General features: G+C 38.7%; 1 protein-coding gene across 3 annotated transcripts; it reads right to left on the minus strand.

Moving 5' to 3' along the window:
• Nucleotides 1-15: 15 nt before the first annotated feature.
• LOC127637339 (cytosolic carboxypeptidase-like protein 5) lies at nt 16-24892 on the minus strand. 3 transcript variants are annotated; one of them, XM_052118354.1, is made up of 18 exons: nt 24825-24892; nt 24074-24136; nt 22155-22430; nt 21881-22052; nt 21508-21677; nt 21214-21391; nt 15376-15554; nt 14806-15289; nt 14534-14703; nt 14285-14420; nt 13068-13261; nt 12791-12984; nt 10915-11082; nt 5564-5673; nt 5423-5472; nt 5194-5330; nt 535-649; nt 16-442 (listed from the first exon to the last, which is right to left on the minus strand). In XM_052118354.1, exons 3-18 carry the CDS (start codon nt 22355-22357, stop codon nt 427-429), a joined length of 2676 nt encoding a protein of 891 aa, XP_051974314.1. In that variant the 5' UTR covers nt 22358-22430; nt 24074-24136; nt 24825-24892; the 3' UTR covers nt 16-426. The 3 variants fall into 3 exon arrangements, with proteins under 3 accessions (XP_051974314.1, XP_051974312.1, XP_051974313.1); XM_052118352.1 differs by having other exon boundaries at nt 12791-12987; XM_052118353.1 differs by having other exon boundaries at nt 12791-12987; nt 24060-24136; nt 24825-24882.
• Between the last annotated feature and the right edge of the window lie 416 nt (nt 24893-25308).

Consider the following 25308-nt stretch of genomic DNA (forward strand, 5'->3'; position numbering starts at 1 on the left):
CGTTGAAATGGTTTATTTAAAGAGTTTCTGGAGATTCTGGAGTTACTGGATTTACAGTTTAGTATTCTTAAAGGAATATTCGGGTTCAAGAGAAGTTAAGATCAATCGACAGCATTTGTGGCATAATATAATATTGATCACCACAAAGCGGGTCCCTCCTTTTCTTTATAAAAGCACAAATGTGTGTTCCAGTGAGACACTTACAATGGAAGTCAATGGGGCCATTTCTGGAGAGTTTAAACACAGAAATGTGCCAGTGTGGGCACCTGTGGGTTTGACGGTTACTTTATTGGTTATATGATATTTGTGAAAGTCTGCTGGTCGAACTGCTCCCACTCTTGTGCTTATAAGCATTTATAACTGTCTCAGCAGCTCTAATGTGAAGACTCATATACAGTTCAACATGGAGGCCATGTGTGAGGAGATTCATGTCTGCAGTGATCTGTTGAGACACAAGGGTTGTGTTTTACAAGTCAAAATAATCTGGTAGGTTTCATTTAGAAGAGAACTGTTGGATGTCTGCTTGTGTGGTACCTGTTGTCATGTGTATCTGCGGCAGGTGTTTTATTGGTGGTGCCTCCTGAACTCTGGTTCCTCAGGAGGACCTTCGTGGCCAGACGCAGAGAAGGAGCGTCTTTCCCAGACACACCTAACACACATCAACATCTCTGATTAACACCAAAACATGCAGCTACAGCAATAATATCCCAATGTAGTTGCGGGGTCTGGGTATCTCAGCGAGTATTGACGCTAACTGTGTTCCAGTAAAGGACCCTTTACCACCCTTTAATTACTTTACCATTAATCACTTCTGTAGCCCCGCCCTTTAATCACTTACTTTACCTTTAATCACTTCTGTAGCCCTGCCCTTTAATCACTTACTTTACCTTTAATCACTTCTGTAGCCCCGCCCTTTAATCACTTACTTTACCTTTAATCACTTCTGTAGCCCCGCCCTTTAATCACTTACTTTACCTTTAATCACTTCTGTAGCTCCGCCCTTTAATCACTTACTTTACCTTTAATCACTTCTGTAGCCCCGCCCTTTAATCACTTACTTTACCTTTAATCACTTCTGTAGCCCCGCCCTTTAATCACTTACTTTACCATTAATCACTTCTGTAGCCCCGCCCTTTAATCACTTACTTTATCTTTAATCACTTCTGTAGCTCCGCCCTTTAATCACTTACTTTACCATTAATCACTTCTGTAGCCCCGCCCTTTAATCACTTACTTTATCTTTAATCACTTCTGTAGCTCCGCCCTTTAATCACTTACTTTACCATTAATCATTTCTGTAGCTCCGCCCTTTAATCACTTACTTTACCATTAATCACTTCTGTAGCTCCGCCCTTTAATTACTTACTTTATCATTAATCAGTTCTGTAGCCCCGCCCTTTAATTACTTACTTTACCTTTAATCACTTCTGTAGCTCCGCCCTTTAATCACTTACTTTACCATTAATCACTTCTGTAGCCCCGCCCTTTAATCACTTACTTTATCTTTAATCACTTCTGTAGCTCCGCCCTTTAATCACTTACTTTACCATTAATCACTTCTGTAGCCCCGCCCTTTAATCACTTACTTTACCATTAATCAGTTCTGTAGTTCCGCCCTTTAATCACTTACTTTACCATTAATCACTTCTGTAGCTCCTCCCTTTAATTACTTACTTTACCATTAATCAGTTCTGTAGTTCCGCCCTTTAATCACTTACTTTACCATTAATCACTTCTGTAGCCCTGCCCTTTAATCACTTACTTTACCATTAATCACTTCTGTAGCCCCGCCCTTTAATCACTTACTTTACCATTAATCACTTCTGTAGCTCCGCCCTTTAATCACTTACTTTACCATTAATCACTTCTGTAGCCCCGCCCTTTAATCACTTACTTTACCATTAATCACTTCTGTAGCCCCGCCCTTTAATCACTTACTTTACCATTAATCACTTCTGTAGCTCCGCCCTTTAATCACTTTACCATTAATCACTTCTGTAGCCCCGCCCTTTAATCACTTACTTTACCATTAATCACTTCTGTAGCTCCGCCCTTTAATCACTTACTTTACCATTAATCACTTCTATAGCCCCGCCCTTTAATCACTTACTTTACCATTAATCACTTCTGTAGCTCCGCCCTTTAATCACTTACTTTACCATTAATCACTTCTGTAGCCCCACCCTTTAATCACTTACTTTACCATTAATCAGTTCTGTAGCTCCGCCCTTTAATCACTTACTTTACCATTAATCACTTCTGTAGCTCCGCCCTTTAATCACTTACTTTACCATTAATCACTTCTGTAGCCCCGCCCTTTAATCACTTACTTTACCATTAATCACTTCTGTAGCCCCGCCCTTTAATCAATTACTTTACCATTAATCACTTCTGTAGCCCCGCCCTTTATTCACTTACTTTACCATTAATCACTTCTGTAGCCCTGCCCTTTAATCACTTACTTTATCTTTAATCACTTCTGTAGCTCCGCCCTTTAATCACTTACTTTACCATTAATCACTTCTGTAGCCCTGCCCTTTAATCACTTACTTTACCATTAATCACTTCTGTAGCCCCGCCCTTTAATCACTTACTTTACCATTAATCACTTCTGTAGCTCCGCCCTTTAATTACTTACTTTATCTTTAATCAGTTCTGTAGCCCCGCCCTTTAATTACTTACTTTACCTTTAATCACTTCTGTAGCCCCGCCCTTTAATTACTTACTTTACCTTTAATCACTTCTGTAGGTCCGCCCTTTAATTACTTTATCTTTAATCACTTCTGTAGCTCCGCCCTTTAATTACTTACTTTATCTTTAATCAGTTCTGTAGCCCCGCCCTTTAATTACTTACTTTACCTTTAATCACTTCTGTAGCCCCGCCCTTTAATTACTTACTTTACCTTTAATCACTTCTGTAGCTCCGCCCTTTAATTACTTTATCTTTAATCACTTCTGTAGCCCCGCCCTTTAATCACTTACTTAACCATTAATCACTTCTGTAGCTCCCCCCTTTAATCACTTACTTTACCATCTGCCCTTTAATCACTTACTTTACCATTAATCACTTCTGTAGCTCCGCCCTTTAATTACTTACTTTACCATTAATCACTTCTGTAGCTCCGCCCTTTAATCACTTACTTTACCATTAATCACTTCTGTAGCTCCGCCCTTTAATCACTTACTTTACCATTAATCAGTTCTGTAGCTCCGCCCTTTAATTACTTACTTTACCATTAATCACTTCTGTAGCTCCGCCCTTTAATTAATTACTTTACCATTAATCACTTCTGTAGCCCCGCCCTTTAATCACTTACTTTACCATTAATCACTTCTGTAGCTCCGCCCTTTAATTACTTACTTTACCATTAATCACTTCTGTAGCCCCGCCCTTTAATTACTTACTTTACCATTAATCACTTCTGTAGCTCCGCCCTTTAATTACTTACTTTACCATTAATCACTTCTGTAGCTCCGCCCTTTAATTACTTACTTTACCATTAATCACTTCTGTAGCCCCGCCCTTTAATCACTTACTTTACCATTAATCAGTTCTGTAGCTCCGCCCTTTAATCACTTACTTTACTATTAATCACTTCTGTAGCCCCGCCCTTTAATCACTTACTTTACCATTAATCACTTCTGTAGCCCTGCCCTTTAATCACTTACTTTACTATTAATCACTTCTGTAGCCCCGCCCTTTAATCACTTACTTTACCATTAATCACTTCTGTAGCCCTGCCCTTTAATCACTTACTTTACCATTAATCACTTCTGTAGCTCCGCTCTTTAATCACTTACTTTACCATTAATCACTTCTGTAGCTCCGCCCTTTAATCACTTACTTTACCATTAATCAGTTCTGTAGCTCCGCCCTTTAATCACTTACTTTACTATTAATCACTTCTGTAGCCCCGCCCTTTAATCACTTACTTTACCATTAATCACTTCTGTAGCCCTGCCCTTTAATCACTTACTTTACTATTAATCACTTCTGTAGCCCCGCCCTTTAATCACTTACTTTACCATTAATCACTTCTGTAGCCCTGCCCTTTAATCACTTACTTTACCATTAATCACTTCTGTAGCCCCGCCCTTTAATCACTTACTTTACCATTAATCACTTCTGTAGCTCCGCCCTTTAATCACTTACTTTACCATTAATCACTTCTGTAGCCCCGCCCTTTAATCACTTACTTTACCATTAATCACTTCTGTAGCTCCGCCCTTTAATCACTTACTTTACCATTAATCACTTCTGTAGCCCCGCCCATTAATCACTTACTTTACCATTAATCACTTCTGTAGCCCTGCCCATTAATCACTTACTTTACCATTAATCACTTCTGTAGCTCCGCTCTTTAATCACTTACTTTACCATTAATCACTTCTGTAGCCCCGCCCTTTAATCACTTACTTTACCATTAATCACTTCTGTAGCTCCGCCCTTTAATCACTTACTTTACCATTAATCACTTCTGTAGCCCCGCCCTTTAATCACTTACTTTACCATTAATCACTTCTGTAGCTCCACCCTTTAATCACTTTACCATTAATCACTTCTGTAGCTCACCTTTAATTACTTACTTTACCATTAATCACTTCTGTAGCTCCGCCCTTTAATCACTTACTTTACCATTAATCACTTCTGTAGCCCCGCCCTTTAATCACTTACTTTACCATTAATCACTTCTGTAGCTCCGCCCTTTAATCACTTTACCATTAATCACTTCTGTAGCTCCGCCCTTTAATCACTTACTTTACCATTAATCACTTCTGTAGCTCCGCCCTTTAATCACTTACTTTACCATTAATCACTTCTGTAGCTCCGCCCTTTAATCACTTTACCATTAATCACTTCTGTAGCCCTGCCCTTTAATCACTTACTTTACCATTAATCACTTCTGTAGCCCCGCCCTTTAATCACTTACTTTACCATTAATCACTTCTGTAGCCCCGCCCTTTAATCACTTACTTTACCATTAATCACTTCTGTAGCTCCGCCCTTTAATCACTTTACCATTAATCACTTCTGTAGCCCTGCCCTTTAATCACTTACTTTACCATTAATCACTTCTGTAGCTCCGCTCTTTAATCACTTACTTTACTATTAATCACTTCTGTTGCAGTGTCTTGCCACATAGTCTTTCATTACATGATAAGTGCATCCGTGTAAACCTGATCTAGTCTGACCTGCCAGGTGTTTTTTGATGCTGGGTTTGATTAGTTTCCAAACTTTCAGGGCCTCGGAGTCGCCCGATAGAGGGGGTACAGCTGACTGACTGTCCTTCCGCACCGGGATACGACTGGGCCGTGGCTGCCGCTCCAACCTGATACCAGAGAGAGATGAAATCCATCATTAAAGATCATCTGCACTGAAAACAAATTCAGATGTTTGTCATGCACGAATGATGAATTTTACCTGCTGTATTCTATAAATGTCAAGAAATCCACAGACTCCCGCTGAGGTTCCTGTAAAAGCACAAAACATCTTAAAATGCATTAAAACATCTCCCTGTTCATAAACACTTCTAGCACGTGTGTTATAGCGCTCAAGCTCTACCTGTGCTGGGAACGCCTTCCTCTGCTGTGATGCATGAGAGTGGGCGAGACCTGGTCTGCCAGTCTTGATGCCCCGCCCACCAGACTCAGGGACGTCTTTTCTGAGGCACACTGGACAGAACAGAAACATTGGCGTTATCAGATCTGATGTCTCAGTTGAAGAGCAGCTCTAGTAAACATATGATTGTAATATTGCAACTTCCTGCAGTGGAAATGCCACTGAAATGCTTTGGTAACCATGGTAACAGCAAAAATGGCTGGTATAGCAACACGGTGTGCTCATAATGACGTCCACGCTGAATTAGGGCAGGATAGTATGTCATATAATATTTTAATATGGTTAGAAAAACACATCTCTGATGATTTTACAGTTGCACGTGTGTGTGTGTGTGTGTGTGTGTGTGTGTGTGTGTGTGTGTGTGTGTTAATGATGCTTCCTGTAATCTTTACTGTTTCTTAAATGTATTTTACGGAAGTCCAGAACCGCAAGGTGAATAAGGTGAATTTTTTTTTAGTGCCTTTCTTTGTTCTATAACAACAACAAAAATCTCAGCAAATAATTTTTTTTTCTGACTTTTTTTTTGTTTTCTTTCAAATTGATCTCTGAAAAAAAATTATAATTTTTTTCTTAATTTTTTCACCTCAAAAGGCAACATATGAGAATATATTTATTTATTGCTAGCTAACATTTAGCATGTGGTACCAACATCAGCATGAAATCCTGCGCTGACAAGGTGACAGAATGTCTGTGGTATTTTATCTGTTTATTTATACATTTATAATTATTGTACAATAAAATAATAAGAAAGTTTTGCATGTCTTAATCAAGAAAAACCACACGTAATGTTAAAAGTCAAAAAAAAAATGTCTTTTGTCTTAAATAAATAAAAACTTTTGCTAGAGAAAAGCTTCTTTTTTTTTGTAGGACATCTGCTTTAAGACACCAAAACATTTTAAATAAATAAAAAAAAATCACCTGCAAATCTAAATTTTTATTTCTCTGAAAAACAAATTCTGTTTTTTTCTTTGAAATAATTTTTTCTAAGAAAAAAAAAATCCAATTTTTTTTTTTTTTATCTCTGAGAATGTTTAATTAATTAATTAATATTATTATAATAACAAATTTTTTTTTTTGCTAGTTAACAATAAAAAAAACTAAAATAAAAAATAAACTCGGTATGAAATCCTACGCTGACAAGGTGACAAAGTCTGTGGTCTGATGTTTTTGTAGGACATCCGCATTAAGACACCAAAATATATTTTTTAAATAAATAAAAAATCTAAATTTTTATTCTGAAAATATTTTTATTTCTCTGAAAAAGGTTTTTCTATTTTTTTCTTTGAAGTGATTTTTTTTCTCAGAAAAAAAAAAATTGTTATCTCTAACATTTTTTAATTATTATTATTATTATAAAAATAATTAATTTATAGTTAACAAAAAAAATTTTTTTATGAAATCCTGCGCTGACAAGGTGACAGAACGTCTGTGGTCTTTATCTGTTGATTTATACATGTTAAATTATTGTACAATACAATAACAAGAATATTTTTCAAATCCTAATCAAGAAAAAAAAAAAAGATAATTTACATTTAAAATGCAGAGAATTCGTTTTTTTCGTAGGACATCCGCTACCAAAAAATAATAAATCTAGTGATTTTATTTACCTTGCGGTTCAGGGCTGCCGTAATAATAATCATCTTTTATTTCAGGATATAAATACAGAGAGAAACACAAAGACTAACAGGAAGTGACATCACAGAATATGACCACACAGGGAGTCAAGGTCAAAGAGTGAAATTGTAAAGTAAGGTCAAAGGTCACAGAGACAGTTTATTAGAGGATGTTTATTAGAGGAAAGATCAACAAGTGAGAGGACTGGCCCACTCGAATATTCCATACATTATGATTATGATTATGTGACGTACATGTTATTGCACAGAAGAGACGCGTGTTTCTGGCTGTAATGTGGCGAGCCGCTGTTACAGTCTGAAATATTAGAAACACATTTTAGATATAAATCCATAATGACATTTTTGACAGTTTGAAGAGAAATATGTGTGAATCTCATGAAAACGGGTCACATTTTACCCCAAAATAAAACGAAAAACAATAATAAATTGTTGTATTTTGTAGCCCCAATAACAACTTTGACATCGTGACGTAATTTTCACGACAATTAAGCACATAGGCTTCATTCTCTACATGCAAAATATAATTTATTTTGATTTTGGGGTGAAATATGATGCACCGGAAGTAGGTCACCAAGGGAACAGACGTGAGCACGTAACTCATTTATACTTTAAACTTAATGAATCACATTAGAGACGAGACACAAACACACGATACGACCATCACTGTATATTTACATACACACATTTTAACTACACGTTATATTAGTGAACAAAATGGCTCTGTTTACATTGCTAATGAGTGTTTACAGGCTAACTAGCGGTCTGTAATATCAGTGGGAATCTGTCGTTCCCAAAGTGGGATTTCAAGCAGCTCTATGTGCATAAAACGGCTGCTAATATATCATTATTACCGTTATACATTAACAACATAAACACAAGTTCACACAACATTAGCAACAACACACGCAATCTCACGTCCAGGTCATAGTTCACCCCCAATCAAAAGCAAGATTTAAGAAATGTTATTTTCTCAAAGCAAATCAAGCCAATATTGGGGACCATTAAGACCATCAAAATGGCAAATCTCGTGTTCGTTACTCCGATAGTCGAACTGAAATAGAGTTATACAAATCATACTTAATGTTTTGGTTTAAATGAGCATTTAGGGTATACAGTAGAACAAATACAGTGATGTATATTTCGCAGGTGTACTTTGCCATTTTTATAAAAAAAAATAAATAAAAAAAAATCTTAAAGGGACAGTTCACCCAAAAATGATAATTCAGTCATTGTTTACTCACCGGTGTGTTGTTGTAACGCTATATGACTTTCTTTCTTGTTCTGAACACAAAGGGAGAAATTGTGAATAAATTTCACAATAAAAACAGAGAACAGAACTTACTAAACATGTCCGAAGAGTTTGTAGCTGAAGAATTGATGCATTTCTATGCCCAACCTTGTTTTTTTGAACGGAGTATTCAGAAATCAAACAGAAACATAGAGGAGGCTACAGGACGCCACAGTCACAGCGTGTCCTAACCTGACGGCAAATGACATGTGATAAAAGGTATATTTTCGTCCTAACCAGCAGTGATGAGAGACGGGACGTTCTATCGTTCGCTTGTTTTCTATTTTCGGCATCGTGCGTGTAACTCCGTCCACTGTGAACTGGCACCAGTCCAAAAACTAAAAAATAAGGCTGGACATAGCAACGCATCAATACTTCCATTACAAACTCTTCAGACGTGTTTAGTAAGTTCTGTTCTGTGTTTTGTGTGGAGTTGTGTTGTTCTGTTGTCACTATCACTGTTTTTAGATAAACAAAACGAGTTTTCTCTTGAACGCCTCCAATGTCGTGAGGGGTGCGTGAACTGTTGCTCTCGTGTCCTATCATGATCACTCACAGGTGATCAACAGTGAACATTTACACTCAATAATACATCAGATTTCAGTTTCTCATCAAATCTTATCAGTATCATAACAATCATGAGCCTCATGAATAATTAATTAGACTTCTGAATGATACTTTTGTGTTCTTTTGAAGCTTGAAGAGGTGGTCATCATAAACTGCCATTGTGACATCACAGAGCACAACATTTATTCACAGTTTCTCCCTTTGTGTTCAGAGACAGACAGAAAGTCATATAGAGTTACAACAACACAAGAGTGAGTAAACAATGACTGAATTATCATTTTAGTTTGAACTCTCCCTTTAATGGTCCTAAAACAGACACATTATGAATTATTGTTTCTTTTGAGTTTGGGGTGAAATACTGTAGGAGCTCCACATGTGATACACATACAGCTAAAGGCTATGTAGAGGAATAAGTCAGCCAGAATAAAGAATAAAGTCAAACAGGATTATTGCAAACAAAACATGTGAAAGATAGAAAACAGTATTTGAACACAATCACACAGCTGCTACAGGTCTGTGTCACCATCAACATACATTCAATGACACATTCGAGAATATATTCACTTTCAGTTTGATAAACAATAAAAGTCGTGCGTGATCAAAACTAAATCTCTCATTTGACTTTCTGGAATCGGAGTGACCCAAACTCCAGACGTGATTTTAGTGTCTCAGATTTTAATTTTCTTATAGAATGAATCTCACAAAACAAAATCAACATATCCGGGTCATATTTTATCCCCAAAATCTAAAGAAAAAAATGCAAAATTAAAAGAGAATAATACAAAAAATTATTAGATTTTTTTAAGCATATTTCTGAGATTTGTTTTATTTATGGCATTACTTTTTAACAAATATATTTTCACCCCAAATTTGAATACAATTTTAATTAAAAAAATAAATTGAATGATATATTATTTAAATTGTAAAGTGTTTGTAGTGGTTAGAAATGATAGTGGTACAAACAAACTCAAAAGTAAAATGTCTGTATGTATTACAGTAATGAGAGAAATAAGAAATTAAAATAAAAAATGTATATCAAAGAGGATACTAAAAAAACAATTTTTAAGCTTTTTTCTGAGGCATTACTTTTATAATAATTTTAAAAATATTTTCCCTCCAAATATGAATTTAATTAGAATACAATTCCAATTTCTAATTTAAAAATAAATAAATAATATAGAATTAAAGTGTTCAAGTGTTTTTAGTGTTTATAAATCATAGCTACAAACTCAAAAGTAAAATGTCTGTTCTTAATTGTCATGAAAATAATGTCACATGCAAACAATCTTATCGTTCCTAAAAATAGGCTTCAGTTTCAGAAAAATAAGCTTTTTTTTTCCTTTATATTTTATGGTTAAATATGAGCTGGATATGTTATTGTGAGCGTCACCCCATAATCGTAGCATCCTCTACTTCCACTCAGTCGTGAAAGTAAAATGTAAGGCCTCAATAGTAAAGATCACTAGGTTTAGTCATAATAAATACAATCTCTTATTTCTTCATTAATGTGCCAAATAATCCTTTAAATAGTCTTTTTAGGCGCTACACTGGGAGAGAAAACTCACCCACTCAGGGAGTAAAATCCAACACAATAAATATAAATAAAATTAAACTAAAGTACCACAAACACACACACACACACAAGCAGTGATGGACCGGTTACTCCGGTGCGGGACCCAGGGTCGCCCTGCTGTCGCTGAGGAAGGCCTGCAGGGGGGGCAGTTTGGAGAGCAGGCTGGGACAGGGCATGACCTGCAGAGAGGGCAGGATCTGAGCCAGACTGGGTGGCTGGAGGGTGTACAGACCTGCCATACTGATGGAGCAGGGGCCCGGGGCCCCTCCTGAGGACGAGGAGGATGGGGAGGATGAGGAGGAGGAAGAGGGCGAGATAGAGGGGTGTGCGGAGGCCTGCTGGCGGAGGGTGAGCCGCTGATGCTGATGATGCGGTCGTCTCTTCTCTTGAGCTTTACAGTCTACAGCAGGACACAACACACACTTAAACACACTAAACATTTCATTTGGGTATTTAAATCATGTCTGATCTTTCTGAGCTGCTGTTTAACTTTTGTTTCATTTGCTTTCAAACTGTGACCAGCAAAGATCGGACTTTGTGTTCAGAATACACAGGCCCATTGTTCAGAGAGATTTGAGATGGTACACACCAAATATTGTGCAAATAAGACACACACTTAAGTACACACACACACACACACACACACACACCCTCCCCATCTCCGTGCACCACTCCCGAAATGAGGCCGCTCCAGCCGACTTCAACCTGAGTGCCTCACACAAAACTCTGAACCCTCAACCAAAATTCTTGGATCTTAACACACCCCCAAAAATCATGTGTTGTGTCCCCATTTTCTGATTGGCATTGCCAGCAGGTGGGTGTGGCTTTAAGACCAAGCCCATCCAATCTAGAGGGGGTCCAATAGAATCGATGCAAAATCTTAAATGGCATAAGGTGCACCCTTGCATCTCTAGATGCAGATTGATGTTTTTTGACCCCCTCTTCCAATATCAAGTTTAAATCTTCCTCCCATAATCTCTTGATAGAAGTTGAAGCTCCGCCCCCCAGACTCTGAATTATCAGGGAGTAACACACTGATGCCTCATGACCGTTTCCAAAAGTAGTAATCACACCTCCCAGAGTATCTGCTGCTTTAGGGGGGTGTATGCTACTCCCAAAAACAATACAGAGCAGCTGGCGCTCTCATATAGGTCACCGAGTGTAGTAAACCCCCTCACAATCCACTCTGACCAGCAAAAAGGGCACTTATATTTATTTATTTATTTATTGGATTTTTCTCCCAATTTGGAACGGCCAATTCCCAATGCGCTCTAAGTCCTCGTGGTGGTGTAGTGACTCGCCTCAATCCGGGTGGCGGAGGACGAATCTCAGTTGCCTCCGCGTCTGAGACCATCAATCCACGCATCTTATCACATGACTTGTTTAGCGTGTTGCCACAGAGACATAGCGTGTGTGTGGAGGCTTCACGGTATTCTCCACGATCCACGCACAACTCACCACACAACCAACCGAGAGCGAGAACCACATTATAGTGGGGCAGTGGTGGCTCAGTGGTTGAGGCTCAGGGTTACTGACCAGAAGGTCGGGGGTTCAAGCTCCAGCACCACCAAGATGCCACTGTTGGGCCCTTGAGTAAGACACTTAACTCCAGGTTGCTCCGGGGGGATTGTCCCTGTAATAAGTGCACTGTAAGTTGCTTTGGATAAAAGCGTCTGCCAAATGCATAAATGTAAATTGTAGCAACCACGAGGAGGTTACCCCATGTGACTCTACCCTCCCTAGCAACCGGGACAATTTGGTTGCTAAGGAGATCTGACTGGAGTCACTCAGCACGCCCTGGATTCAAACTCGCGACTCCAGCGGTGATAGTCAGCGTCAATACTCGCTGAGATACCCAAAGTAATGGGTAGAGAACTGCTCTCAGAAACTCTGTGTTATGAGGTTACTTTTAGGGAAGTCCTGATAACATATTTTCATCATCATTGGAGTTATTCTATCAAATAAAGGGCTGCATATATGAAGCTGTGCAAAGCTCATTAGCCTCACGCATGCTTTGAGTATATGTAATACACTATAGAGAACAGAGCTTTACAGAGCACCTCATTAATTGATTCATGTTAATCTGTGTTTTTAAAGTGTGATCTCACCTCTGACGGGCCCCGGGGTCCTGTTAGAGTGCCTGTGTGTGCTGGTGCCATGAGCGTTGGCCGGGCTGGACGCGTTACTGCCGAAGGTGAAGCTCGGTGAGTTCTTGAGCTGAGGAGACGTCTGGCGGCTTCCATTAACGTTAGCGCTAATCTGCTCACGGCTGAGTGAGTTCTCAGAGGCCGAACTGCTCAAACTACTGACATGAACACAAACAGTCTATGTTTATAATGAACTAATTAAACTCTGGAAACTAACTTGTTGAATGTTTGGACTTACGCGGGTTTGGGTGGGCTGCTGGACTTTGTGTTGGCGTTTCGTCGGTTGTTGGACATCAGACTCTTGCTGTTGCGCACTTGTCTGAGGATGGACGCGCGTAGATTCACCAGACTGCTGTGTTCAGACAAAACCAACCGCGGCCACGGGTTACACTGCGCCATATCCAGTGCTGCTACAGCAACAGCACGCCCCACCTGAAACACACAACGATCATGTGAAGTGTGTCTCTCTGTCATTTAAAGTCATCAACCACAAATGTAAATTCAGTCATTGTTTACTCACCCTCATCTAACGTATTATTGAGTGTAAATGTTCACTGTTGATCTCCTGTGTGTGTTCATGATAGGACATGAGAGCAACAGTTCACACACCCCTCACGACATGGGGGCGTTCAAGCGAAAACTCGTTGTGTTTATCTAAAAACAGTGATAGAGACAACAAAACACAACTGCACACAAAACACAGAACAGAACTTACTTAACATGTCTGAAGAGTTTGTAGCTGAAGAATTGATGCATTTCTATGCCCAGCCTTATTTTTTAGTTTTTGGACTGGTGCCAGTTCCCAGTGGACGGACTGGCCGTCACGTTAGGACACGTGTGACTGTGGCGTCCTGTAGCCTCATCTATGTTTCTGTTTGATTTTGGAGTACTCTGTTAAAAAAAATAAGGCTGGGCATAGAAATGCATCAATTCTTGGACTGTAAACTCATGTGGACATGTTTAGTAAGTTCTGTTCTGTGTTTTGTGTGCAGTTGTGTTCTGTTGTCACTATCACTGTTTTTAGATAAACGCTTGAACGCCCCCAATGTCGTGAGGGGTGCGTGAACTGTTGCTCTCGTTTCCTATCATGAACACACACAGGAGATCAACAGTGAACATTTACACTCAATAATACATCAGATTTCAGTTTCTCATCAAATCTTATCCTATCATAACAATCATGAGCCTCATGAATAATTAATTAGACTTCTGAATGATACTTTTGTGTTCTTTTGAAGCTTGAAGAGGTGGTCACCATAAACTGCCATTGTGACATCACAGAGCACAACATTTATTCACAGTTTCTCCCTTTGTGTTCAGAACAAGAAAGAAACTCATATAGAGTTACAACAACACAAGAGTGAGTAAACAATGACTGAATTTACATTTTTGGGTGAACTGTCCCTTCAAAATAAGCGGTGTTTCTGGCATATGTTTAGATGTGTGTGAATGTACCTGTTCAAACAACTCAGGTGTGTATTTGGGCGGGAAGGTGGGCAATGGAGGGGGTGTGGCTCGCCCATTATCATGACAGGCGGGTGGGATGGTGTTAACCGAGCGGCCTGTATTATAATTGCACTCCAGTGTGTAACTAAATGCAGAACAAAGCAAAAGACAAACATTCAAACATTAATATTGGATTGATTTCTTCTTCTTTGGTCTAAATGGTCATCTGTCGTGGGACCTCGGCAGTCGGATCAGTACCTGTGTACGAGGCCGATGGTTTTGTGAATGGCCACGCGTCCACTGCCCTCTTTCGACTGACCGTCGCGTTTATCGCGAGCATACATGTTCTTCTCTGAGAAGTTACAGCCCAGAAAGTCAAAGTGAGCAGAGTTTAGTGAAATTAGCTTTGGGTACAACATGTTCTCCACCTGAAAAGACAAAGGAAATAAGAGCTTTTATTGTAAAAACACATTTCTTTCAGTTTATTACGGTTATTATTGAATCAGAATAAAATTACAATACCAACACACCTGTTGAGTCTCGTCCGTCAGGTTGTTGCCGTACATAAAGCATCCCCTTTTGGAGGCGTGGCCATGCAGGTCGATGTAATAGGCCACTCCGCTCTCCTGGGGCGGGATCTGCTCAGATAGGGCAGGGTTTGATACGGGCGACGCTTCCCCTCTGCTCGCCGTTGATTCGTTCTCATCACAAGGCCCCGCCTCCCTCTCGACTCCGCCCTTTTCCCAGCTCTCCTCCAGCTGCATTGGAGTCGGCCCCTCCACTTGTACCGCCTCATTACGCATGTTGAGACAGCGCTCCAGCTCAGTGGCCGTGGTCAGAGGAGGAGCGGTGTTTGATTGGTTGGAGGTTTTAAGGGCGGAGGCAGCACTGTTGCCAAGGTGACTGTGTGTGTGGTGGTAGAGTAGAAGAGATTTGGCGCCGTATATGGAGGGATGCAGATCTGGACTGGGGTTTACATACTGTCTGTTAAGATTCACACCGCGCGAGTCTGTTCTGTAAACACAAATAAAATAAATAATAAAAGAGCAGATCATAAAGAAGGAGGGATGTATTAAAAAAAACAGATGCTCCTGTGTGACCTGTAGTGACCCCTGACGACCCCGTCGGGATTGAGCATGGGAATGAGTTTGAAAACAAACAGCCGGCGGAGCGTCTGAGCGCGCAGGTCTTCCTGACTCAAGATGAAGTTCAGGAAACCGTTAAAAACAAAACTGGATGGCGTCTCGCCGGGGTGAACTCTACTGCTCAGAAAAAACACCTGCACATACACACACACACACACAAGAACATACAAGATTATAAACAAACAAACAAATACACAGTCTAACAATCAATATATCTACAGTGCCAAGAAAAAGTATGTGAACCCTTTGGAATTAGCTGTATTCATGTATAAATATGTCTAAATATCTGGTTTGAGCTTCATTTAAGTTACAATAATGAACAAACACAATCTGTTTTCACTAATAACACACACATTATTGTGTTGTTCTTGTACATACTGAATACCTCATTCAAACATTCACAGTGTTGGTTGGAAAATGTATGTGAACCCCTAGGCTAATGACGTCAACAAAAGCTAATTAGAGTCAGGAGAAGGCAAACCTGGCATCCAGTTAATGAAACAACATTGTAGGTGTGTGTTAAAGCTACTTTGTCTTATAAAAAGCACTCAAACATTTTGAGTTTGCTATTCACAAGAAGCATCTGCTGACGCGAAAAAGAGATCTCAGAAGACCTACTATTGCTGCTTTTCATAAAACTGGAAAGGGTTGCAACGTTATCTGGAAGAGTTTAAATATTCATCTGTTCACAGTGAGACAAACTGTCTATAAATGGAGATGATTTAGTACTATAGGTACTCTCTCTAGAAGTGGCCGTTAGATATTCATCTGTCCACAGTTAGACAAACTGTCTATAAATGGAGATGATTTAGTACTATAGGTACTCTCTCTAGAAGTGGCCGTTAGATATTCATCTGTCCACAGTTAGACAAACTGTCTATAAATGGAGATGATTTAGTACTATAGGTACTCTCTAGAAGTGGCCATTAGATATTCATCTGTCCACAGTTAGACAAACTGTCTATAAATGGAGATGATTTAGTACTATAGGTACTCTCTCTAGAAGTGGCCGTTAGATATTCATCTGTCCACAGTTAGACAAACTGTCTATAAATGGAGATGATTTAGTACTATAGGTACTCTCTCTAGAAGTGGCCGTTAGATATTCATCTGTCCACAGTTAGACAAACTGTCTATAAATGGAGATGATTTAGTACTATAGGTACTCTCTAGAAGTGGCCGTTAGATATTCATCTGTCCACAGTTAGACAAACTGTCTATAAATGGAGATGATTTAGTACTATAGGTACTCTCTCTAGAAGTGGCCGTTAGATATTCATCTGTTCACAGTTAGACAAACTGTCTATAAATGGAGATGATGTAGTACTATAGGTACTCTCACTAGAAGTGGCCGTTAGATATTCATCCGTCCACAGTTAGACAAACTGTCTATAAATGGAGATGATTTAGTACTATACGTACTCTCTCTAGAAGTGGCCGTTAGATATTCATCTGTCCACAGTTAGACAAACTGTCTATAAATGGAGATGATTTAGTACTATAGGTACTCTCTCTAGAAGTGGCCGTTAGATATTCATCCGTCCACAGTTAGACAAACTGTCTATAAATGGAGATGATTTAGTACTATATGTACTCTCTCTAGAAGTGGCCGTTAGATATTCATCTGTCCACAGTTAGACAAACTGTCTATAAATGGAGATGATTTAGTACTATAGGTACTCTCACTAGAAGTGGCCGTTAGATATTCATCTGTCCACAGTTAGACAAACTGTCTATAAATGGAGATGATTTAGTACTATAGGTACTCTCACTAGAAGTGGCCGTTAGATATTCATCCGTCCACAGTTAGACAAACTGTCTATAAATGGAGATGATTTAGTACTATATGTACTCTCTCTAGAAGTGGCCGTTAGATATTCATCTGTTCACAGTTAGACAAACTGTCTATAAATGGAGATGATTTAGTACTATAGGTACTCTCTAGAAGTGGCCGTTAGATATTCATCTGTCCACAGTTAGACAAACTGTCTATAAATGGAGATGATTTAGTACTATATGTACTCTCTCTAGAAGTGGCCGTTAGATATTCATCTGTCCACAGTTAGACAAACTGTCTATAAATGGAGATGATTTAGTACTATAGGTACTCTCACTAGAAGTGGCCGTTAGATATTCATCTGTCCACAGTTAGACAAACTGTCTATAAATGGAGATGATTTAGTACTATATGTACTCTCTCTAGAAGTGGCCGTTAGATATTCATCCGTTCACAGTTAGACAAACTGTCTATAAATGGAGATGATTTAGTACTATAGGTACTCTCTCTAGAAGTGGCCGTTAGATATTCATCTGTTCACAGTTAGACAAACTGTCTATAAATGGAGATGATTTAGTACTATAGGTACTCTCACTAGAAGTGGCCGTTAGATATTCATCTGTTCACAGTTAGACAAACTGTCTATAAATGGAGATGATTTAGTACTATATGTACTCTCTCTAGAAGTGGCCGTTAGATATTCATCTGTCCACAGTTAGACAAACTGTCTATAAATGGAGATGATTTAGTACTATAGGTACTCTCACTAGAAGTGGCCGTTAGATATTCATCTGTTCACAGTTAGACGAACTGTCTATAAATGGAGATGATTTAGTACTATATGTACTCTCTCTAGAAGTGGCCGTTAGATATTCATCTGTCCACAGTTAGACAAACTGTCTATAAATGGAGATGATTTAGTACTATAGGTACTCTCTCTAGAAGTGGTCGTTAGATATTCATCTGTCCACAGTTAGACGAACTGTCTATAAATGGAGATGATTTAGTACTATAGGTACTCTCACTAGAAGTGGCCGTTAGATATTCATCTGTTCACAGTTAGACAAACTGTCTATAAATGGAGATGATTTAGTACTATAGGTACTCTCTCTAGAAGTTTACGTTAGATATTCATCTGTCCACAGTTAGACAAACTGTCTATAAATGGAGATGATTTATTACTATAGGTACTCTCACTAGAAGTGGCCGTTAGATATTCATCTGTCCACAGTTAGACAAACTGTCTATAAATGGAGATGATTTAGTACTATATGTACTCTCTCTAGAAGTGGCCGTTAGATATTCATCTGTTCACAGTTAGACAAACTGTCTATAAATGGAGATGATTTAGTACTATAGGTACTCTCTCTAGAAGTGGCCGTTAGATATTCATCTGTCCACAGTTAGACAAACTGTCTATAAATGGAGATGATTTAGTACTATAGGTACTCTCTCTAGAAGTGGCCGTTAGATATTCATCTGTCCACAGTTAGACAAACTGTCTATAAATGGAGATGATTTAGTACTATAGGTACTCTCTCTAGAAGTGGCCGTTAGATATTCATCTGTCCACAGTTAGACAAACTGTCTATAAATGGAGATGATTTAGTACTATAGGTACTCTCTCTAGAAGTGGCCGTTAGATATTCATCTGTCCACAGTTAGACAAACTGTCTATAAATGGAGATGATTTAGTACTATAGGTACTCTCTCTAGAAGTGGCCAGTTAGATATTCATCTGTCCACAGTTAGACAAACTGTCTATAAATGGAGATGATTTAGTACTATAGGTACTCTCTCTAGAAGTGGCCGTTAGATATTCATCTGTCCACAGTGAGACAAACTGTCTATAAATGGAGATGATTTAGTACTATAGGTACTCTCTCTAGAAGTGGCCGTTAGATATTCATCTGTCCACAGTTAGACAAACTGTCTATAAATGGAGATGATTTAGTACTATAGGTACTCTCTCTAGAAGTGGCCGTTAGATATTCATCTGTCCACAGTTAGACAAACTGTCTATAAATGGAGATGATGTAGTACTATAGGTACTCTCACTAGAAGTGGCCGTTAGATATTCATCCGTCCACAGTTAGACAAACTGTCTATAAATGGAGATGATTTAGTACTATACGTACTCTCTCTAGAAGTGGCCGTTAGATATTCATCCGTTCACAGTTAGACAAACTGTCTATAAATGGAGATGATTTAGTACTATAGGTACTCTCTCTAGAAGTGGCCGTTAGATATTCATCTGTTCACAGTTAGACAAACTGTCTATAAATGGAGATGATTTAGTACTATATGTACTCTCTCTAGAAGTGGCCGTTAGATATTCATCTGTCCACAGTTAGACAAACTGTCTATAAATGGAGATGATTTAGTACTATAGGTACTCTCACTAGAAGTGGCCGTTAGATATTCATCTGTTCACAGTTAGACAAACTGTCTATAAATGGAGATGATTTATTACTATAGGTACTCTCACTAGAAGTGGCCGTTAGATATTCATCTGTCCACAGTTAGACAAACTGTCTATAAATGGAGATGATTTAGTACTATATGTACTCTCTCTAGAAGTGGCCGTTAGATATTCATCTGTTCACAGTTAGACAAACTGTCTATAAATGGAGATGATTTAGTACTATAGGTACTCTCTCTAGAAGTGGCCGTTAGATATTCATCTGTCCACAGTTAGACAAACTGTCTATAAATGGAGGTGATTTAGTACTATAGGTACTCTCTCTAGAAGTGGCCATTAGATATTCATCTGTCCACAGTTAGACAAACTGTCTATAAATGGAGATGATTTAGTACTATAGGTACTCTCTCTAGAAGTGGCCGTTAGATATTCATCTGTTCACAGTTAGACAAACTGTCTATAAATGGAGATGATTTAGTACTATAGGTACTCTCTCTAGAAGTGGCCAGTTAGATATTCATCTGTCCACAGTTAGACAAACTGTCTATAAATGGAGATGATTTAGTACTATAGATACTCTCTAGAAGTGGCCGTTAGATATTCATCTGTCCACAGTGAGACAAACTGTCTATAAATGGAGATGATTTAGTACTATAGGTACTCTCACTAGAAGTGGCCGTTAGATATTCATCTGTCCACAGTTAGACAAACTGTCTATAAATGGAGATGATTTAGTACTATAGATACTCTCTCTAGAAGTGGCCGTTAGATATTCATCTGTCCACAGTTAGACAAACTGTCTATAAATGGAGATGATTTAGTACTATAGATACTCTCTCTAGAAGTGGCCGTTAGATATTCATCTGTCCACAGTTAGACAAACTGTCTATAAATGGAGATGATTTAGTACTATAGGTACTCTCTCTAGAAGTGGCCGTTAGATATTCATCTGTTCACAGTTAGACAAACTGTCTATAAATGGAGATGATTTAGTACTATAGATACTCTCACTAGAAGTGGCCGTTAGATATTCATCTGTTCACAGTTAGACAAACTGTCTATAAATGGAGATGATTTAGTACTATAGGTACTCTCTCTAGAAGTGGCCGTTAGATATTCATCTGTTCACAGTTAGACAAACTGTCTATAAATGGAGATGATTTAGTACTATAGATACTCTCTCTAGAAGTGGCCGTTAGATATTTATCTGTTCACAGTTAGACAAACTGTCTATAAATGGAGATGATTTAGTACTATAGGTACTCTCTCTCTAGAAGTGGCCGTCCAGTCAAGATGACTCAAAAGGTTTAATGGGATGTGTTTGATAAAGACATTAAATATTATAATTGTTTGTGTGTTGTTAGCTTAAGCACATTTTGTTTGTCTATACTCGTGACTTTGATGAAGACCAATCAATGCAGAAAACCAGCGAATTCCACAGGGATCACAGGCACCTTTTATGTCCATCCATCCATCAGTCGATCTGTCTGATTACATACTTTGTAGAGTCCCAGATCTGCCACATGCTTCCTCTTGAAACATATAATCATGCTACTGTTTTCCCGCTCACTCATGAATGTTTATGTCTCAATACCCGTTTTCCAGTGAAGCAGTGTGGCCGTGGTGTGCTGAGGTCGGGGAAAAGTCTGTCTAACCGCGGCTCTCTCTCCTCCAACAGTCCGTGACAGGACGAAACCGTGATCAGATCCACTCTGTGTCCGTCCAGAGAGTAACACAACAGCTCACGGTGATAGTAAATACTCTCGACAGGACTAAAGAGACAGAGAGAGAGAGACTTCACCATAAGCCCTATATGCATTGACATAATCTAACACATAATTAGATTTAAGTGGTATGTCCTTATTTACATGCATGTTTATGCATGTACCTGCAGGGTCCCAGTGTGTGTTTGCTGCTGATGAACTTCTGGTCAAGTTGCAGCATCATGTCCTGACATTCGGTGTATGAGAACGGATAACAGAAGGAGAAGTATGTAGTGACCCCCCGAACATCCAGCAGAGGATGAACAAACGACAGGACGAACTGACTGTCGGACATCTACAAACAAACACAGGGCTAAATTTACTCAGGAGCGAAGAAAAGTTGGTTCAGACATGATTAAAAATAGCAAGTTATTTTAAGACGAGTAAAAAAGTAACAGGATATTTTAGATCAAACAGAAGGAGACAGGAAGTAGACTTAAATAGGAATACAGATATCCTGTTCAAAGGCTTTGTGATGGAGTTTGGTGTGTGTAAAACCTCAAATGTTGGTCTCTCTCGAACCCTCTCCCAGCGCGTTTTAACAGGGAGTGTGAGGACGAACGGAGCCATGCCCTGCGAGTAAAGTTTACTCTGTTTATTCATATTCATCACATTAATCTTCAGCAGTTTCCCCGGTAACATCCCTCGCACGCTGAAGTAAAACCACGACCTGCAAAAACATGAAACGCCATATTTGGACATTGAATGGCACACCAGATAATATTGCCTATTATGGCAAGATACTGTAATACAATGTTGCTGAAATTCATACCGGTTGCTATTTTCAAACTCCGTACTGGCGCAGTCGGGTTTCGTCCACACGTTGAACTCATAGTCGGGTTGTGCGTGCACTGAACCGTTGGCTGATCTGCCGGTGTCACCGTCCGATTCTGGTCGCTCAACTCTTTCCACACGGGCCAGATTCCCCGAGTCAAAGCGCGAGCTGAAGACCACGTTCCCGAAGCGGAACTCCATGACCGGAACTGAGACGAGTGTTTATTAAACACTAAACATCTTCACCAAACACGACTTCACACCCGCTGCACACCTGAGGAACGATGAACACACAACAGGATATCCGCTCAGGTGAGAGATATACACACACGGCTTCATATGGACGTCAAATACCCCTCAATGACCTCTGACCTTTCACCCGGACAGAACACATCATTTCAACTCAGTATTACTTAAAATGGCGAAAAATTGCTAGTTTACATACAGAGCTGGGAAGGTTACTTTTCAAATGTAATCCATTACAGATTACAGGATACATGCTGTAATTTGTAACATATTCTGTTAGATTACTCAAGGTTAGTAATGTAATCTGAATACTTTGGGTTCAGCACAGGCAGATTTTTTTCATGTGTTTTGACCATAAAAAGTTAATAACAAGTGAAAAAACTAAGCGTTGAAATCCTATTGTAATTGTTAGGATTATTATAATAATAATAGACCTGTTATTATTATTATTATTAGTATTATTATAATCCTAACAATAGTTATAATAATTTATTATAGTCTATAATAAAGCCAAAACGCAATTCTGACCATAACTCTTGAGCCGTATGCCTTATATCATTGGAATCGTTGGCTCAAGTTTAACAAATTGGCTATTATTAATTTTCCCGCCATTAATTTGTTCCCGCTAAACCCACTTTTTCGAACTAGTCAAAAGCTGTTTGCGCGATCTGAACCAAACCGGTGCAGAGAAATTCTCTAGAGGCCCCACTATCAATTATTATCAAAAAGAAAAGTTGGAACTTTTGAATCACTGGCGCAAAGGTACGCCAAAACGTACGAAGTGGGCGTGGCCACTTTTAAATAAACCGTTATAACTTTTGAACGGTATGAGATATTTTCACAAAATTTGAGACACTTATGCCAGAGGTCAATCTAAGGACACATGAAAAAAAATGCGCACCTCGGCCACTTGGTGGCGCTATAACAATTCCCAATGTAAAAATGGCTCTAACTACAGAACCGTTGGTCCCATCGAGTTGAGAGTTTGCATGCAGCGTCTTTGTCAATCAAATTGTAGGTTAAATATTAGAGATTATTTAAAAAAAAAATATTTTTCGAATTAGTCCTAAGCCATTTGCCCGATCGGAACCCAAAAAAATGAAAAGATACTCTGGAGTCCCAAAATCAATAACCATCAAAAAAAGTTTTAACTTTTAATTAATTGTCGCAAAGGTACGGCAAAACTTACGAAGTGGGCGTGGCCATTTTTGCATAAATGGTTATAACTTTTGAACGGAATGAGATATTTCAACAAAATCTGAGACACTTATGCCGGAGGTCAATCTGAGGAAACATGAAAACAAATTGCACACCTCGGCCACTTGGTGGCGCTATAACAATTACAAATGTAAAACTGCTCTAACTATGGAACCCCATGTGACTCTACCCTCCCTAGCAACCGGCCAATTTGGTTGCTAAGGAGACCTGACTGGAGTCACTCAGCATGTCCTGGATTCAAACTCACGACTCCAGGTGTGATAGTCAGCGTCTTTACAAGCTGACATACCCAGACTCCCTCTAAATAAGTGTTTTTTTAAAAGGACAGTGTCAATATTTTATTATCTCAGCTTCATATAAATACACAGATCTTCAAGTAAACCTCCAAAACAATCCAGGGCAACCCAGAAATCTGCATTTTATCTGAAAGCTGCTGTACCTGTTTAATAATACCTGTTTCACAGGAGAGAACTGGAACCCTCAGATGATGTTTCCAGCATCCATGAAATGATTAAACTGGAAAGACAGACACAAATTCAGGACTTCATCACTGATGTAACATTACAGATCACCAACACACAACATGGTGTATTGCATGACAATGCAACATTAATAAATGTTTTTACACTTAAAAAAACATACATTAATGCCATCTACCAAACAACTACATCTGCTATGCAAAACACCCCTTACAAAAGATTACCCATTGTATTAACATAAAAATGAGTGTCTATGGACACTCTACAGAAGATGGAAATGCCATCTGTTATATGAATATGGAAAGCATTCAGTACCATACTATATATAAACGTGCCATAAAATATATTATCATGTTTTGTGGACACCACCATGACAGTAATACCATCCAGTGCCATGAATATGGCATTTAAACAGTATCAGTGCAACATAGTATTACCATTACAGTACCATGGTGCAGTTGTGTTTTTCAGAGATGCAACGCGAACCTATATTGTTCTTTAATACTCGACAAAGCATAAACATTGGACAATAACCGAATATCACTGCAACAACAAACAGAGACCACCAGCTAGTGTAGGTAGCATTCTCTAGCTGTATTACAGCTATTTCATATAAACATGAGCACATATGTCTAGATGAAACACTTCTGATGCAGGCAGCATAGAATAATAAACACAAAGAAAAGCATTAATGCATTTGTCATCGATGCATTTTGATGAATTACCTGTATTTATTCCTTCCTCTTTAGCGATCACTAGGCGACTCTTTAAACCCAAACAAACCCCATCATCAGCTGCCAGACCTTTGGAGCAGCATACTGCACGCTGATTGGCTCGTAGAACCTGCGCTCTGCATGCTGATTGGCTTACTTCACATCGTAACGTACAGGGATTGGTTGGGTTGGCTCCAAGGACGTTGTAACCGGAAAAGAACCATAATAAAACACTAAAAGCTCATAAATGTGCTTTATTTAAAAAAAAATCGTGAAATTTGAATGACTTTACTTTTACCGAATTTACTTTCACCATTTAAAATAATATTACTCGAATGGTTTTTGATGGTGGTCATGTTTTCCAGTATATATATTTTATATTTAAATAATATATACATTTAAAGGTGGTTTTAAACTAATTTGGCGTATTGTAACGCGTTTCTTTTCTTTGTTCCCTTCATTTGACCAAAAAAAAATAAAAAAAAATTAAAAAGCG

The sequence above is a fragment of the Xyrauchen texanus genome, chromosome 45 (assembly GCF_025860055.1).
Source record: "Xyrauchen texanus isolate HMW12.3.18 chromosome 45, RBS_HiC_50CHRs, whole genome shotgun sequence".
NCBI lineage: Eukaryota > Metazoa > Chordata > Actinopteri > Cypriniformes > Catostomidae > Xyrauchen > Xyrauchen texanus.